This window comes from Bos grunniens, chromosome 18, assembly GCF_055505025.1.
Source record: "Bos grunniens cultivar Pamir isolate PY7600 chromosome 18, Bosgru_T2T1.0, whole genome shotgun sequence".
Lineage (NCBI taxonomy): Eukaryota > Metazoa > Chordata > Mammalia > Artiodactyla > Bovidae > Bos > Bos grunniens.
Genome location: NC_141182.1, coordinates 5,392,262 through 5,408,627, shown reverse-complemented (window position 1 = coordinate 5,408,627; position 16,366 = coordinate 5,392,262). Strand labels below are relative to the sequence as shown.

Genomic DNA, 16,366 nt, shown 5'->3' with positions numbered 1-16,366 from the left:
TTTCAGCAAGCTTTCTCTTTTTCTTTTTGTCATTTAAAGAGATAATTAACAGTGATCTTAATGTAAAACAAAGGGATCAAAATTAAATTCACACCACATTACATGGCTATCACTTTTAAGTATGCTCTTCTAAGGTTTTGGGGTTTTTATTTGAAGCTCAACAGGGAGACCCAGAGCCTCCTGCAGACGGGGACCCGCCACCCACTGGGCAGGCCAGCCATCGCCCTTCAGGCCCAAGGGCTTCAGGAGCAAAGGGGGGCAGGACCTGAGGCCCCGAGGACCCCCAGGACTGCATCACGGCCCTCAGCACCGAGCCCGAGCCCCTCAGTCCCCTCCCCAGCTAAGGCAGAGGGACTGTCCTGGGTGGTGTCAGGGCAGTGAGAAAGGCCCCCCAGCTCACGCTGCTGACCGGTCACCCTCCGCCACAATACCGGGCCTCTCTGGGGGCCCAGCCTGGGGGCACTGAGCCATGAGAGCCTTTGAGGTCTGCTTCTGGGGAGGCTGAGGGGCGGACAGAACCCACATGGGAGAGAAGGAGCGAGGCTGCGAGGGGGGTTCCCACGAGACCCCAGGGGCCAGCTGGGAGCTGCAGCCTCAGGCCTTGGCCGGGGTGGGGGGCACCCCGCCGCAGTGGGAGGAACGCCTTGGAGAGAAGGAAGGACTCCAAGGGCAACCTTCTGAGAGATCGGTCAGGTTCCCCAGACCCCGAGGGACGCATGAGCTTCCAGAACTGGGAATGAACAAAAGCCCGGGATGCCTGCAGGTCGGCAGAGCTCAGGGGGACTGCTGGGAACGCAGGGCCTGGGTCGTTTCGGGCATCCTTCACCCCGAGCAAAGATCAAGGGCTGGGAGGAGGGGAGAGCGTCTGTGGAGAGGCACCCACCACTCCGGCCAGGAGCCTGCCAAGCTCTATCACCACAGCCAGAGTCAACAGGGCCAAACACCACTGGGGGCCCCGGGGTGTTTTCCAGGGACCACGCAGGCACCACGGAGTCCCCCGCTGTGGGCTCCTGGAAGCCCTCAGTGGAGCCGGCGGGAGCCTGCGGGCCTTACTGAGCGAAGGAGGCAGACGCCTTCCAGGAAGGAAGCGGAGGGAAGGGTTGCCCGGCAGAAGGCAAGGCGCGGTGGGTGGGAGGCGGGTGGCCAGGCGGGCAGGGGTCCCCAAACGGAGGGAAGAGGCTGCAAGCGGCAGACATTTTTTCTCTCTCCCTTAAACGGCAGGAGGAAACAAACAAACTACAAGGGTCAGATGCTTTCTCCCAAAATTCTGTGTTGCCACCACGACACCTGGTTCCACCTGAACTTACTTTTCTCAAACCCTGAGGTCACCAGCACGTTTTCCTTAAGCTATGTTAATGAGACTATGTATTTGCTGTGGAACGTGCCTCTCTTCAAAATGGCTCCACCTAAGACTTTTTTTCTTTTCTCAAACCTTGGGCTGATAGTAGCTCAACAAACCAGTATTCATGCCAATTGTTTTATGGCTGGGGGATGACACACCATCCTATCTCAAAAATGCATATTGTGGGAGAGGGGCCTGGGGAAACTCCCTCAGCCTTGAGGTGTCTCTCTTATCCGACTGGTGATGCTTTAGTCGCTAAGTCGTGTCCGACTCTTGCATGTCCATGAGATTCTCCAGGCAAGAATACTGGAGTGGGTTGCCATGCCCTCCTCCAGGGGATCTTCCAAACCCAGGAATCGAACCCAGGTCTCCTGCACTGTAGGCAGATGATTTACTGACTGAGCTACTTATCTGATTAACAGCCTTCTAACAGACATAAAACATCCAGCTAAAGACTAGCAGGGGGACACTCTTTCTGCCCCCTTCTGATGTCTATGTCAGAAACTTTCTCTATCTCTTTTATACTTTAATAACACTTTATCCCACAAAAGCTCTGAGTGATCAAGCCTCGTCACTGGCCCAGGATTGAAATCCTCATCTCTGGAGGCCAAGAATCCTGATGTCTCTCATGGCTCAGCAACATCCTTCTGGGGGACAGCAGAGTGACCACAGCCACAGGAGCCTCCAGACCAAGCATGAGGCCCCAGGTCAAACCTGAAAGGGAGTCCGGGAGCTCTGGGGACAGTGGCCAGAACAGGGACAGGCCCTACCCAGAGCAAGGGAGGCCCCGGAAGCCAGGAAGCAGGCCCAGTGCCTCTTCACATCCCCAGGGCCCAGAAGGCCACCCACCCAGGGAGGCCCAGGAGACCTTCGCTTGATGAGCTAACTTCCTTACTCCCCGTGGACTGAGCTTACAGCTCCGTGATGCTAAGCATGGGGGATGGAGGGGAACGAGGAACGGTCCCTGTGCTCACGACGCTGACAATCTGGGGAGGGACAGACAGCAGGCAAGGCCGAGTGGCACGTAGAGAACTGCAGACGGGGGAGCGCAAGGTGCTGGGAGGAGAGGGCAGGGCCCACGCACGGGGGCGCCCTCGTGGGCAGAGACACTGAAGCTCAGCTCCCAGGGATCAAAGAGCCCTTCAGGCAGGGGCCTTGGCCACAACCAACGCCCATTCAGAAGCCACCCGGAGCCCCTGGCTCCCTGCAGTCCTCCAGAGCAGAAATCATCCTTCTAAAGACACACAACTGACGTGAATCAATGGGACTGGATGCCATGATCTAAGTTTTTTAAATGCTGAGTTTTAAAATGAAAATACAATGAAACACAATGATTCAAAAATTTGTATCTACTTATCTACTATATATCTACTCATCTTGCTTACTCTATATCTACTTATTTATCTACCTACAATGGAATATTACTCAGCCATAAAAAAGAATAAAATCTTGCCATTTCCAACAAATAAATAAAGACACATAGCCGAGCTCACTGCCTGGCCGCAAAGCTTCAGTGGACCCCACTCGGGGTCCTGACCATGCAGCCCAGCTCCCCTGAGGCACAGCAGGGCCCTTCCTCCTCACCTGTGCTCAGGTTCCTGCACCACCACAGCATGGGCGGGGCCTCTGTCTCTCCTACCTGGGCTGCCCCTGGACCTGCCAACTGCGACCTGTGCCCAAAGGCAGGGCTCAGGGGCCAACCACCCCAGGCACCTCACCACCTGCCCACACAGCTCATGCTGGGCATGCTGCCACTGGTCACACAGACCGTGTGAGGACCACCTTTTTTATTTTTTGGCCACAACAGGCATCTTGAAGGATCTTGGTCTCAACCACTGGACCACCAAGTGGAAGTCCCACCATGCGGTCTTATTTATCTCAGTAAAACCAGCGCTCAGCAAAGGGCCTGGCATAGGATACCTTCCCAACGTGTCTTCAAAGAATGCAGCAAGGTCTTTTGCTCCTGCTTTTCTTTCTAGAAAGCCACCAAAGGCAGCCAGCCGTGGCTCACAACCTAGGGCAGATCAGAATCACCTGGGAAAGATTTCACGAACTAGCAGTAGGGGGTGGGAGGCAGAGCAAGCAAATGAAGAGAAGAATCACCTGCAGGTGGAAGCCGGGAGCAGAGCCCGGTCAGTTTCCCAAGAGTAGAAAACCACTGATTTACTTCCGTGTTTCTCAAAGCCACAACCTGCCTTAGCTTGGAAGTTTAAAAAACAGAGTCCCTACGTGGGGTGTCCGCTGAGACCCCAAATCTAGTTATGACGGTCCTCAGATGATTCTAGTGTCAGGCTAAGACGGTGCTGTCAGCTGCCGAGAGTGGGACCCAGCAGAGTTTGTTCAGGCCTCAACTAAAACGCTCCAACCAACCCTCTTAACAGATGAGTAACCCCTGACAGTTATTCCCACGGGCACACAGTAAGAGGCGGGAGAGAGGGCCTTCTGGGGCTTCCAAAACTTTCCCGAGAACTACAGTAAAGCTGTATTAGCTACATTTTATATACAAGCATATACGTGCATACATACATATATACACATACAGCTCTACTAGGACGTCGGTTACAAATACACACTCCCAGGCGGCCCTTCTATCCGGGAAAGGAGCGGGGCGTGCTCGTTTTTTCTGATGTTGGGGAAAGAGGATGCAAGCGTGTGCATCCCCGCACCGCCGGGCACTGCCGCCTCCTGGGCAGCAGAGGGCGTGTCTGGGCGCCGCCAGGTGACCCCACGCTGGACAGCAGGGCCAGAAAGCGGGATGGGGCCCGTCCTCAGGAGGCTGGCAGCCCTCACTGCGCAGGCCTTCCCCGCGCGGGCAGGGGTCCGAAGGCAGCACGCGTCCCGGGGCGCGCGGAGCGGTCAGGGTTCTCCGCGCGCCCCGGACGCCCCCCTTACTTGGCATAGTAAACCCAGCCGTCCTTGGTGGTCCTCTGCTCCCAGCCCGGGGGCAGTTCGTCCTCGCTATCGGTGTCGTCCAGGCCAGCGTAGCGCAGGGCTGCCATGGCTGCGGGGTAAGCGGTCGCTCGCCCGCCAGCCCCCGGTCTCCGCGCCCAGGAACTCACTCCGGCTTCAACCGCGCGCCGCGCGCCCCGCACGCTCGCGCCTGCGCACCGCGCCGCCCGGGGGCCCCTCAGCGCCCGGGCCGCCGAATCCGAGGCCCGCACTTTCGCAGCTGCCGGAGCAAAGGAGGGCGGGGCCTCGGGGGAACGCAGGGGAAAGCGCGGAGCAACACACACGGCCGCTCGGCTGGAAGAAAAAGCCGGCGAGCGCCCCGGGGCTCCGGAGGCGGGGCCGAGCTCCTAACCCCGCCCCGCCCCAGGCCGGGGGCGTGAGCATCCAATCCTAGCCCAGGGCTCCGCCCCCGTTGCTGGGCGACCCGTAATCACTTCCGCGTGGCTCTGGCCTATCCCGCAGGAGCTCCCGCCACTGGGCATCCTGGGAAATGTAGTCCCGGGCCTGGCCGGACTAGCGCACCGCACGGAAAGGGAGGAGGCAAGTGATGTTGGCTTTCTAAGGCTACAGGGCCTGTCCGGTGTTTATGGCAGGAAGTGAAGGGTCTTGCTCAGAAGCCTTCCAGAACTTTCCCAGGCTAAGTCACAGATTTTGTTATGCGTATAAAGTCAACGCTATTCCACGCTATAAAAAAGCAAATTCCCACGCACCTGCTGATGGAGGTGTTTCTTCATGGAGAAGTTTCTTCCAGTCCCAGCATGTTTCTGTTGGTTACAAATGCCTGCCGTTTATAGACTTTTCCAGAACATTCCCTACTTAGAACTTTCTTCTTAGTGTTACAGGGAAATCTGACTGTGATTTCTCTGGCCCTAGTTTACAGAAGAATGCAAGACTCCACGGGTTTTAAAGTGAGGAAAATGGGAAGAAGGGAGTTTTATCTTCAAGTCCTTTTATCAGGACTTTTATCTTCAAGTCCTGGGATTGATGTTGCTTTGGAATTTCTGCACTGCCTGCTCTTTAGAGGAGAGACTTGCTTTCCTGGGAAGTTACCCAATCGAAAGCTAACCTAAGGTAAGCATGTTTCAGTTTTGACAGACCCACTATCCCATCGCAGATCCATCACATCACTCTTTCCAAATCCATGTACATTTAAGTGAGCTACTATTAATCTGCCAGCTTCTGCTCATCCCAATTTAACCCCTTGCCCCTGTCACCCGAGCCAATTTATTCCTTTGATGTGAATAGGAAATTAGATCCCCAAATCCCTTAGTGGTGAGGAAGGGGATGAATAGAGTCAATCTCCTTAGCCTCAGTTTCTCAAATCATCATCCATAGCCTCTGCTCAGCTTCTCAAGGACCTGCTGCTTAGATTTATCTCAGGTTGCCCTCATCAGACCCTCTACTGGCACCTGTTGCCCATGACTTGACATCTTCCACAGATGGTGATATAGTATGGTGTGTTCTCCAAGCTGGGTAGTACTCCCCTTGGCAGGATTCTCAACTTCTCGTTCGAACCTCTGCCCTTCCTACCACTTTAAAACTTCCTCCAGGCTTCTCTGCCATGGACACCAGGGTTCCTCAACCTCAACACTGCTGACATTTGGGGATCCCGTATTCTTTGTTGCAGGGTTCTCCTGTGCACTGTGGGATGTTTAGCAGCAGCTCTGTCCTCTGCCAACTAGATCCAGTAGCACTGCCTTTCCTGCAGCTGCAACAACCAAAAGTGTCCCCAGGCATTGCCAGTTGTTCCTGGAGTTAAGAACGGCTGATCTGCACTGACGGTAAATCTGGAAGTTACTAGCTTGTGAATCAAATGCTGATTTGATGATTTGATGAGATTTACTGAAGGCATTGAAGAGCCCATTTCTGGCCAGAGATTCACGAGGTGCTACGTAGATCCTACTGGTTCTGGTTGCTGAGTTCTCTAGCATCATCCGAGGGCATTTGCCTGTCTAATTCCTGGCCCATCCTCACGTGAGAGACAGGAACTGACAAGTCTGACTGGGTGGCCCAGACTACCCATCATGGTCCCAAATGGTTATGATGACCTCATTTTATTCCTCTCTTCCTGCCTCTAACTGTTGGCCTTGATCAGAGGTCAATGAAGAAAGGCATTCAGGCATTTGGGGAATTGTGCAATTAAGCAAGTCAGATTTAGTATTTGGACTAAAGTCTTTGGACTATTTAAGTCTTTGGACTTCACTGAAACTAATGCTGTCTTAGTTACGCTTATTAGATTGCAAGCAGCAGAGACTCACTCAAAAGTTTATGATCAGGATGTAAATGAGCTAAATAAGAATATTGTCATGACCTGCAGGAGCCCAAGGACAAGCCTGATTTTTTCTCTCATGGGTTTCACGATCTCTTGCTCCTGCTCTGTGTTCATGGGCAAGCTTTTTTTTCCCCCTGTTTCCTCACTAGCTTCCTTTATTCATAGTTTCTGCTCCCCTTGGACTTCAACTTGGATGTGATCTTGACTTGGGATCTGTCACAGGGTGAACCCTGTTTAGCTTGTAAGATTATTATGGGTTTGCAGAGTCTTAAGCTTGGGAATGAGCCAAAATCCTCAGCATGTGCTTACAAAAGCCTAAAGAATGGTTTCTTATTGTAAAGCCAGCTGAATCAATTGATTATTACATTGATTTAAAAAAAAAAAATTAACTATGTAGTTATACAACTACGCGCCAGATGGTGCTGTTACCCACAATTTTAGGGCGAAAGCCCAATTTGAGACATGGTTTTCTACATTTGAAGTTTTCTTTCTGACTTCTGCAATAACACAGTTTACGAACAGAAGACTGGTACATTTTCTGCCGAAAACAATTTGGCATTACTCATGCAGTGGGCACAAGGTTCGGTGTAACATTCCTGAGAGCCACATTTCTTGAGTTCATTGTTATTACCAGTGATGGTCATTTCCTTTCCTTTCAGACACACAAATGCCCCAACAATTCTGCAAACCTGCTATAATTAATAAGCAAGAATATTGAACAGGATTCTCAAGGAAAACTCTCCTGGTTAATGTGGACTTAGTTAGAAAGTGTTTTTGTATTTTGATTATTCATTCAAACACACAGATAACAAAAAATTGTATTAGATCTCTTAGAAAAGTCAAGAAAAATGAAATACCCCTTGCATCCAGAAATCAGTTGGTTAGAATAAAACCAACAAAGAATGATGAGGGTTCTGAGAGCAGAGCCAGCCAAGACCTAGAGGTATGCGGAGATGGGGAGAGTTTTGGTGACAGGCTTTCCTATCATTTATCTTGGGAACCAAACTCAGTTACTGTCACTTGCAAGCTGTGACAGTGGCCACGTCACTTACCTGGTTCCATGAGTATCAGCCCAGTTTCTACAGAGGAGGCAAATGGGGCACAAAGAATTGAAGTAGCATGTCCATGGTCACTGGGTGAGCAAAAGCCAGCAAGGTCTGGAATAGAACACAAACAAGGTCACCTACCCCAAACTCATCCTCTCAACCCACCACCCCACGAGCTGCCTTTCCAGAACAGGGATCCCCAGTGCTGGTTCTCAGGTGGATGCCCGGGGGGGTTTGATCCTCCATGGGAAAGTGAGAAAAGTGTTAAAAAGAAGTGAATTTTTTTCTTAAAGGTAAATATGTTCCAGTTAAAGTACTGTGTTTCTCTTTCTATGAGATTACTTCTATTATTTTTTCGGTAATCTATTCTTTTCCTATTTTCCAACATGTTTTATAATGACATTTTTCAGACATCCAGAAATGTTGAGAGATGAGCACAATGAATATCCATTCTACCCTACCCCTGACACACACATAGGTGTAGTCACACTTAACCTTCTGCCATATTTGTTTTAATCAGAGGGAACTTGAGTGCCCGTAACTTTAGGAGAGAGTGATTTTGTATTGTTTTGGAAGTTCTCTGGAATAAGTACAAATGGACTAAGAAAAATCTCCTGGGCCACAAGTAGGCACTCTCCCCTGGAGACCTCATCACAACCATTGCAGGGACTTGCAGAAATTAGACCCTTACATTTGGAAACATCACTCATTTAATTCATGTGTATAGGCCCCAAGTGTCAGTGTGGCTGTAATTGCTAACTTGCCAACATTCACAAAATTCTATTTCAGCCTAACTTCTTCCCTGGCTCCTTTCTGTCCTGCAGAGAGAAGGGCCCCCTCTGGGGGCAGTCATGTTGCCATGAGAAGTCCATTCTGTTTAAAATCTTCCACCACCTGTTTAGAGTGTCTTATTTTGACAGCCAGAGCTTCCTAGACGTGGCTCTGATCCGCAGCTGTCATGAACTTGCAAATAATTCTTCCAAAGACTTCGTGTCCTGGAGCCCAAGATTCACCCCAAATCCTGCCAGACTGTGCATGTAAATATGCCAGGGGAAAATAAAAACAAAAAGTAAAATTATTGTGTGTGTATATATACATACTTCCCTGGTGGCTCAGATGGTAAAGAGTCTGCCTGCAATACAGGAGACCCAGGTTCGATCCCTGGGCTGGGAAGATCCCCTGGAGAAGGGAAGAGCTATGCACTCCATATTCTCGCCTGGAGAATCCCATGGACAGAGGAGCCTGGTGGGCTATATATACACATGCATACCAGGGGCAGAGTGTGGGGAGAGGCATAAAGAGAAAGAAACAACAGAAGTGATGACTCCAAAGCACTCAGCGCAGCACCAAGCGCAAAGCTAGCTCTTGTTATCAAATATTATAGCATTAAATGCTTGCTACTATCATTGTTGTTACTGGTAATTAAAACGGGACCAGGAGAGCTTTAAAATCCAACCACGAAGCACAACTCTGATTTTAGGTCTGACCGTCATCTGATGGGTCTGTTGTCCCCACTGTATAATAAGAGCTAACATTCCCTCAGCAATACTATGTTAAAGCAGTGTGCTGAGCACTTACCAGGAATTATGTAACTCTACCGGTCACACTGTATGGTAGGTGCAATTATTAACCACCTTACAGATGAGGAAACTGGGGCTTAGGGAGGTGAAACCTGCTTCCAAATCAGAGAAGCAGTGGTGTTGCCCTAGAACCTAGTTTTCTATGACTCTTCGCTATGGCAATGTATACATCGCAGGGTCCAAAAGAGATTGTGGTTATGAACTTGGCAATTGTAATAGACTGTTTCAGACAGACTCCTTACTGCCCTTGACCAACGTGCTGTACTCCTAGGAACCCCCTCAGAGGGTGAAGGCAGGACAGGAAATTGACAGCTGGGAGCCACTGAGTAGAGAAGGGTCTTTCTCCTCTATCGTGCTGACCGAGGAGCATAAAACAAGTGCCCAAGACTAAGGAAATAAAATCGCATGGCTATGGCTCTGTCCCCGTGGCCTCCTTCTGAAGTCCTCACTCCTGACAAGTCCTTATCACACTGTGTTTCAGACTCCAAAGTTGTGCTCAGGTGCAGTATTTGTTTAATAAATGTCCGTTCATGTGGCGGCGACGGTGGTTCAGTCACTGTCAGTCCATTAGGCTTGGTTAATCATAGAGACAGATATTAAAATAGCTTAGTAAACCTAGATAACATCTATCTCTGATAGAGATTGCTATTGCAGGTGGAAGACATGTGATAAGAAAAACCTGAAAGAAGTGTCTGTAAGGTGATATGCATGCCTCTTCCACCCAACTTTCCTCCTTACTGCCATCTGGAAAAAAGGATGCAATGCACGGAGCTCAAGCAGCCACTTTGGACCATGAGATGAGAGTCACACCCAGAGATTGGGGAGCGGGGCAGGGCGGGGGGAGGGGGAGGTTACCAAGTTGCTAGGTCCCTGGCAACTTTATGGAATTCTCATATTTACTCTTTACTCCCCAAATCCCGTACTTACCTGCAAGAAATAGACCTCATGTGTTTAAACCATTGTTGAGTTGGCTGTACTGCCACTTGAGTTGAACCTAATCCCAAAGGTTATGCCTTTTTTACTTTCTTTTTCTTTGTATCTTTTTACTTTCCAGATTCCAAAATGTCCTTTCTATAAACTTTTCTCCTGTTCCCCTTTGTTCTTAAGTATTTATTCACCAAATGAAATAAAAAGTACTGCTTTTTGATATTTTGAGCTTTGGGGAGAATGTGGCTATAAATATGTGTCCAGTCTACCATCTTTATTCAGAGTCTGCCCACATGTTTTTCAGACAATTAAACAGCATAGTGAATAGAAGGAGAAGGCAATGGCACCCCACTCCAGTACTCTTGCCTGGAAAATCCCATGGACAGAGGAGCCTGGTGCGCTGCAGTCCATGGGGTCACTAGGAGTCGGACACGACTGAGCGACTTCATTTTCACTTTTCACTTTCACGCACTGGAGAAGGAAATGGCAACCCACTCCAGTGTTCTTGACTGGAGAATCCCAGGGACAGGGGAGCCTGTGGGCTGCCGTCTATGGGGTCGCACAGAGTCGGACACGACTGAAGCAACTTAGCAGCAGCAGTGAATAGAAAGTTCCTAGTCTAGTGCCGGAAAAGGCAATGGCACCCCACTCCAGTACTCTTGCCTGGAAAATCCCATGGACGGAGGAGCCTGGTAGGCTGCAGTCCACGAGGTCGCTAAGAGTCGGACACGACTGAGCGACTTCACTTTCACTTTTCACTTTCATGCATTGGAGGAGGAAATGGCAACCCACTCCAGTGTTCTTGCCTGGAGAATCCCAGGGACAGCGGGGCCCGGTGGGCTGCCGTCTATGGGGTCGCACAGAGTCGGACACGACTGAAGCAACTTAGCAGCAGCAGCAGCAGCAGTCTAGTGCCTAGTACAGGGCAGACACTCAAAAAACAATAGTAATCACTGTGTCTCTCTCATCATCATTGTCACAATTGCTATTATTTGAAATGCTTTATCTAAAGGTCCCACTAAAATGCCAATTGAAAAACAAATGCTATGCCCTGTATGTATTTTGTAGCTGTGCTAATCTAAATCATAAATGTATTGAACATTTTTTCATAAATCAAGAGAATATTTGTAGTGACAGGGGATTTAAACAGCCTGATTTAGCTCTTCTAGGCAACAAAGCATGTTTTGTTGACCTAGCAGAAATAAAACATATCGTACGCCAAAAAAAAAGTCGTTCCTCTGCCATCTTATTTCCTCCTGGGCTAGGTTCTTGAAACTACAATCCAATTCTTATGATAAAGTTCAGAGAGAGAGAGGCATGCTAGGTTAGGTCTGTTCCTCATTGCTGTGTGAGTCTGTGCAAATGGTGTGGAGGAGGAGGTGATGGGGGCCATGAAGATACCATGGATTATGTTGATAGAGTCCAGTGAAACAACCAGCACTTGAACTTTCGTTTCACCTGCTGTGTCCACTGGGTGCTTGGGAAAGAGCCTGAACTTGGCCCTGCAGTTCTTCAGCTCAGAGTAGGAGGATCATTTATTATTCCTCTCTGAACCTCCAAGTCTCTCTTTTTTTAGAATGTTCTGGACTTACCTGATGGTTAAGAATCAGCCTGGCGATGCAGGGGAAACTGGTTTAATCCCTGGTCCAGGAAGATCCCACCTGCCTTGGGGCAACTAAGCCACAGCTCCAGAGCCAGTGCTCCAGAGCCCGTACCCTGAAACAGGAGATGCCACCATGGTGAGAAGCCTGTGCACCACCACAAAACGTAGCTCCCAAAGCCACACCTACAGAGCCAGTGCTCCACAGCCTGTACCCTGAAACAGGAGATGCCACGGTGGTGAGAAGCCTGTGCACCACCACAAAACGTAGCTCCCACTCGCCGAAACTAGAGAACAAGCCCATGGGCACTCACGATGACCCAGCGCAGCCTCAAATTAAGTAAGTAATTAGATGTTCAATCAGGACTTCCCTGGCAGTCCGGTGGTCAGAACTCCATGTTTCCACAGCAGGGGACACGGGTTCGATCCCTGGTTGGGGAACTAAGATCTCACATGCTGCCTGACCAGATAAATAAACCGTAAAAGCAAAAAAACAACAACACTGCTCTACAGTAATGGTCCCTAACCTTTTTGGCACCAAATACCGGTTTCGCAGAAGGCAGTTTTACCACAGACAGGAGGGGAGAGGGGGCGGTGGGGGTGGTGGAGATGCTTCAGGTGGTGAGGCGAGCTCAGGAGCCATGGGGAGCGGCAGAGGACGCCAGGCTGGCTCGCCCACCGACCGCCTCAAGAACCAGTCAGCAGTGGGGCACGGGGGACCCCCGGTTCCACAGCATTTTCTTCTATCCTTCGACTTTTGGATTCTGTTGCTAATAGACTAACTCCCACCTAGACCATGGTTCTGTTTTCCCAGCTGTGCTTACCTGCAGTCAATTGTATCTTCTGAAAATATTAAATGGAAAATTCCAGAAAGAAACAACGCCTGAGTTTTTAAACTGCCATACCACTCTGAATAGCGAGGCGAAATCTCGTGATATCCTGCTTCGTCCCGGGACGAGAATCCCATTTGTCCAGCATATCCGGATCGACTGTCCCAGATATCCCAGTGCTCCTGTTCAGATAACCCTCATTTTACTGAAAAAATGGCCCCCAAGTGCATGAGGAGTGATGCTGGATGTTCGAATATGGTAAGGAGAAGCTGTGAAGTGTTTCCTTTAAGAGAAGAGGCGGAAGTTGACCTCATGAGGGAGGAAAACAATCCTATGCTGAGGTTACTAAGATCCGCGGTAGGAACAAATCTTCTATCCATGAAATTGTGAAGAAGAAAGAAATTTGTAACAATTTTGCTGTCGCCCCTCAGGCTGCAGAAGTCACAGCCACAGTGTGTGTTAAATGCTTAGTTAAAATGGAAAAGGCGTTGCTTTTGTACAATAAGGTATTTTTAGAGAGACTGCATTCTCATAACTTTTATCACAGTATATTGTTATAATTTGTCTATTTTATTGTTAGTAATTGTTGTTAATCTCTGACGGTGTCAAATGTGTAAGTTAAGTTTTATCATAGGGATGTATATACAGGAAAAAAAGTGTATATACATGGGCCAGTACCAGCCCTGGTTGCCGACATCTGTTGGGGGCCTTGGAAGGTATCCTCCATGAATAAGAGGGACGACTATATATATATTTCCATCCAGGGCTGCAGAGATGAGGTTTTAATAATGATAGCTAATATTTATCAAATATTTAATAGGTGCTGCTGCACTGGTCAAGTCTTTCACACATATTATCCAACCTATATTTTGACACAGGTACTAATATCAGTGACAGTTACAGTGGGGGAATTGAGAAGCAGTGGAGTAAGGTAAACAATATTGAGTAATTAGTATGAATCAAGAATGATTGTTCAGGAGACTTCCCTGGCAGTCCTGGGAACCTCTGCAACTAGAGAAAACCCTCACACAGCAATGAAGAAGCAGCACAGCCAAAAATAAATATTTTTTTAAAACCTAGAAAAAATTTTTTTAAACAGGGAAAACAACAGCTAACATTTTTGCGTATTTGCCACATGCCTGGCTCTGTCTCGCCCTTTATAAGCAATGACTTTAGCTCATTTAATTCTGGGAAGAACAATCATGAAATAGGTAGTGAGATGTTGAATACACAAACAGACAATGCCCGGACCGTCTATGACAGTGAACTCTGACCCACGACCTCTGCAGCAGCCACTCTGAGAAGCCAAACCACAGTGTCTGCAACAATTGACCCAGACTGGCCAGGATTTGACGAATGACACCCAAGTGCCCTGTATTTTGTTTCTACTTCCAACTCAGGACCAAACAGAGAAAGCCCAATATGAGCTGAAAACCCACAGCAAAGTATGCCCCGATTCTAGTTAGCCACACTCCCTCCTCTTTCCCAGTCAATACCCTGCAATCAGAGCACAGCTGACTCTCTTTCCTTACTAGAAAGTTAACCCAAGTGGTGGTGGCTGATTCGCCTGAGTAGCAAGCTCTGAGTCAGTTACTCTGCTCATTCTCACTGGGGTCGGCTCGGCTCATTTCTACTGTAGGACAGTTTAGGGCCCTTTTGCAGAAGACAAGAGGCACAGAGAGGCTAGGAAGCAGATACCTAAGTCACAAGGATGGTAATTATCAGAGCTGGGATCCCATCTCTGGCCGCAGAGTTCCCTGGAACCCCACCTACTGACCAAAGGCAGCCCTGGTAACCCGAGACGGAAAGCAAGTAGGGATCATCCAGAGCGCAGTGTGTGATTTGTGATGCGTAGATTAGCCAGTACGTTTACCAAGAGGCTACACTGAGCTGTTGCTGTTACTCTTTTTCAGGAGTCAATCTGATCCTTTAAAGAAACTACATGAAAGTCACTCAGTCGAATCCAACTCTTTGCGACCCCATGGACTATACAGACCATGGAATTCTCCAGGCCAGAATACTGGCATGGGGAGCCTTTCCCTTCTCCAGGGGATCGTCCCAACCCAGAGATCGAACCCAGGTCTTCTTGCTAGAGCATAAGGATCACAATGCTGGGGGAGGGTGTACAGACTCCAGGCTCCCGCTCCACTTGGAAGGGATCAGAATCTCCGAGGTGGGTCTGAGAGGTTAAAAAAGGGCTCTTCCCCTCAGAGGAACTTAATTGCACTCTGGGAAAAGGTGAGCTCCCTGCCCTCAGGCCTAGGGTACTGCGAGGTAATTTAAAGGCAATTGTTCAATACAAGCCTAAACAGAAAGGGGGGCAGGGGTTGGAGCGGGTACTTTATTGGGATGTACTACAGAAGGGATATTGGAGAAGGAAATGGCAATCCACTCCAGTATTCTTGCCTGGAGAAGCCCAGGGATGGAGGAGCCTGGTGGGCTGCCATCTATGGGGTCGCACAAAGTCGGACACGACTGAAGCTACTTAGCAGCAGCAGCGGCAGCACAGAAGGGATAACTCAGGTTATTCCTGAAATCTGAGAAAGGACACCTGAATTTTGAATACTGCCAAGGAAATATACTAGCCCTCCCACCCCTTATCCGAGGGGAATTCATTCCAAGATCTCCAGTGGATGTCTGAAACTGCATATAGTACCAAGTCCCATACAGTCTCTCTAGGTATTCATGAGGAATTGGCCAAGGACTCCCACCCGCCAATCCCCAAATCCGCCAATGCTTAAGTCCTTCATATAAAATAATGTAGAAGTTGCTTTCATATGATAGGACCCTGTATACTTTACATCACCCCTAGATTACTTCTAACACCTAATACAATGTAGATACTATGTAAATAATAGCAAGTACAATGTAGCAAAAAGTGTTACTCACTCGTGTCCAACTCTTTGCAAACCCATGGACTGTAGCCCGCCAGGCTCCTCTGTTCATAGAATCCTCCAGGCAAGAATACTGTAGTGGGTTGCCATGCCCTTCTCTAGGGGATCTTCCTGACCCAGGGGTGGAACCTGGGTCTCCTGCATTGCAGGTGGATTCTTTACCATCTGAGCCACCAGGGAAGCCCAAATACACTGTAAATACTATGTAAACAGTTGCTGGTGGGTGGCAAATTCAAGTTTTGTTTCTTTGGAGTTCTCTGAAATTTCTTTTCCAGAGTATTTTGGATCTGAAGTTGGCTGAATCCAAGGATGCAGGCTCCACAGATACAAAGGACCTACTACTGCATACACTGTTTTTTTCTATACTAGTGGGTGGGTCGGAGAAGGCAATGGCACCCCACTCCAGTACTCTTGCCTGGAAAATCCCTTGGACAGAGGAGCCTGGAAGTCTGCAGTCCATGGGGTGGCTGAGGGTCAGACACGACTGAGCGACTTCACTTTCACTTTTCGCTTTCGTGCATTGGAGAAGGAAATGGCAACCCACTCCAGTGTTCTTGCCTGGAGAGTTCCAGGGACGAGGGAGCCTGGTGGGCTGCCGTCTATGGGGTCGCACAGAGTCGGACACGACTGATGCGACCTAGCAGCAGCAGCAGTGGGTGGGTAACGTATATAGCATGGATATGAAATGGCACAATTTAGATCGGGATTTGAACCCACAGACTGGAGCTCAAACCCAGACAAAACCCAGACTGAGACTTAACCCACTTTTTTTTTGGCTGCGCTGAGTCTCCATTGTGGTGCTCAGGCGTCTCTTGCTTTAGGGCCTGAACTGTAGAGCACACAGGCTCCGTAGCCCCCGCAGCATGTACGATCTTAATTCCCCAAGCAGGAATCAAACCTGCCTCCCCTGCATTGGAAGGTGGATT

General features: G+C 49.2%; 1 protein-coding gene and 1 long non-coding RNA gene across 29 annotated transcripts in view; one reads left to right on the top strand and one right to left on the bottom strand.

Moving 5' to 3' along the window:
* Positions 1-4,444, bottom strand: part of WWOX (WW domain containing oxidoreductase) — a 907,382-nt gene extending 902,938 nt beyond the window's left edge. For 26 of the 28 annotated variants that reach the window (XR_015145280.1, XR_015145282.1, XR_015145281.1 and 23 more), the window contains exon 1: positions 4,235-4,444. Coding sequence is in view for 21 of the 28 variants with exons in the window: in XM_086350012.1 (XP_086206138.1) it covers positions 4,235-4,341 (107 nt within the window). In the remaining 7 variants the exon portion in view is untranslated. Of the gene's footprint in view, positions 1-3,262; positions 3,352-4,234 lie in introns of those variants that run through there. The other 2 variants (XM_086350022.1, XM_086350023.1) reach the window with 2 other exon arrangements.
* A 394-nt stretch (positions 4,445-4,838) lies between these two features.
* LOC147352967 (uncharacterized) lies at positions 4,839-10,341 on the top strand. Its single transcript, XR_015145287.1, has 3 exons — positions 4,839-5,362; positions 5,919-6,072; positions 9,844-10,341. It is a non-coding gene; the product is annotated as an uncharacterized LOC147352967 (long non-coding RNA).
* Positions 10,342-16,366: the final 6,025 nt, after the last annotated feature.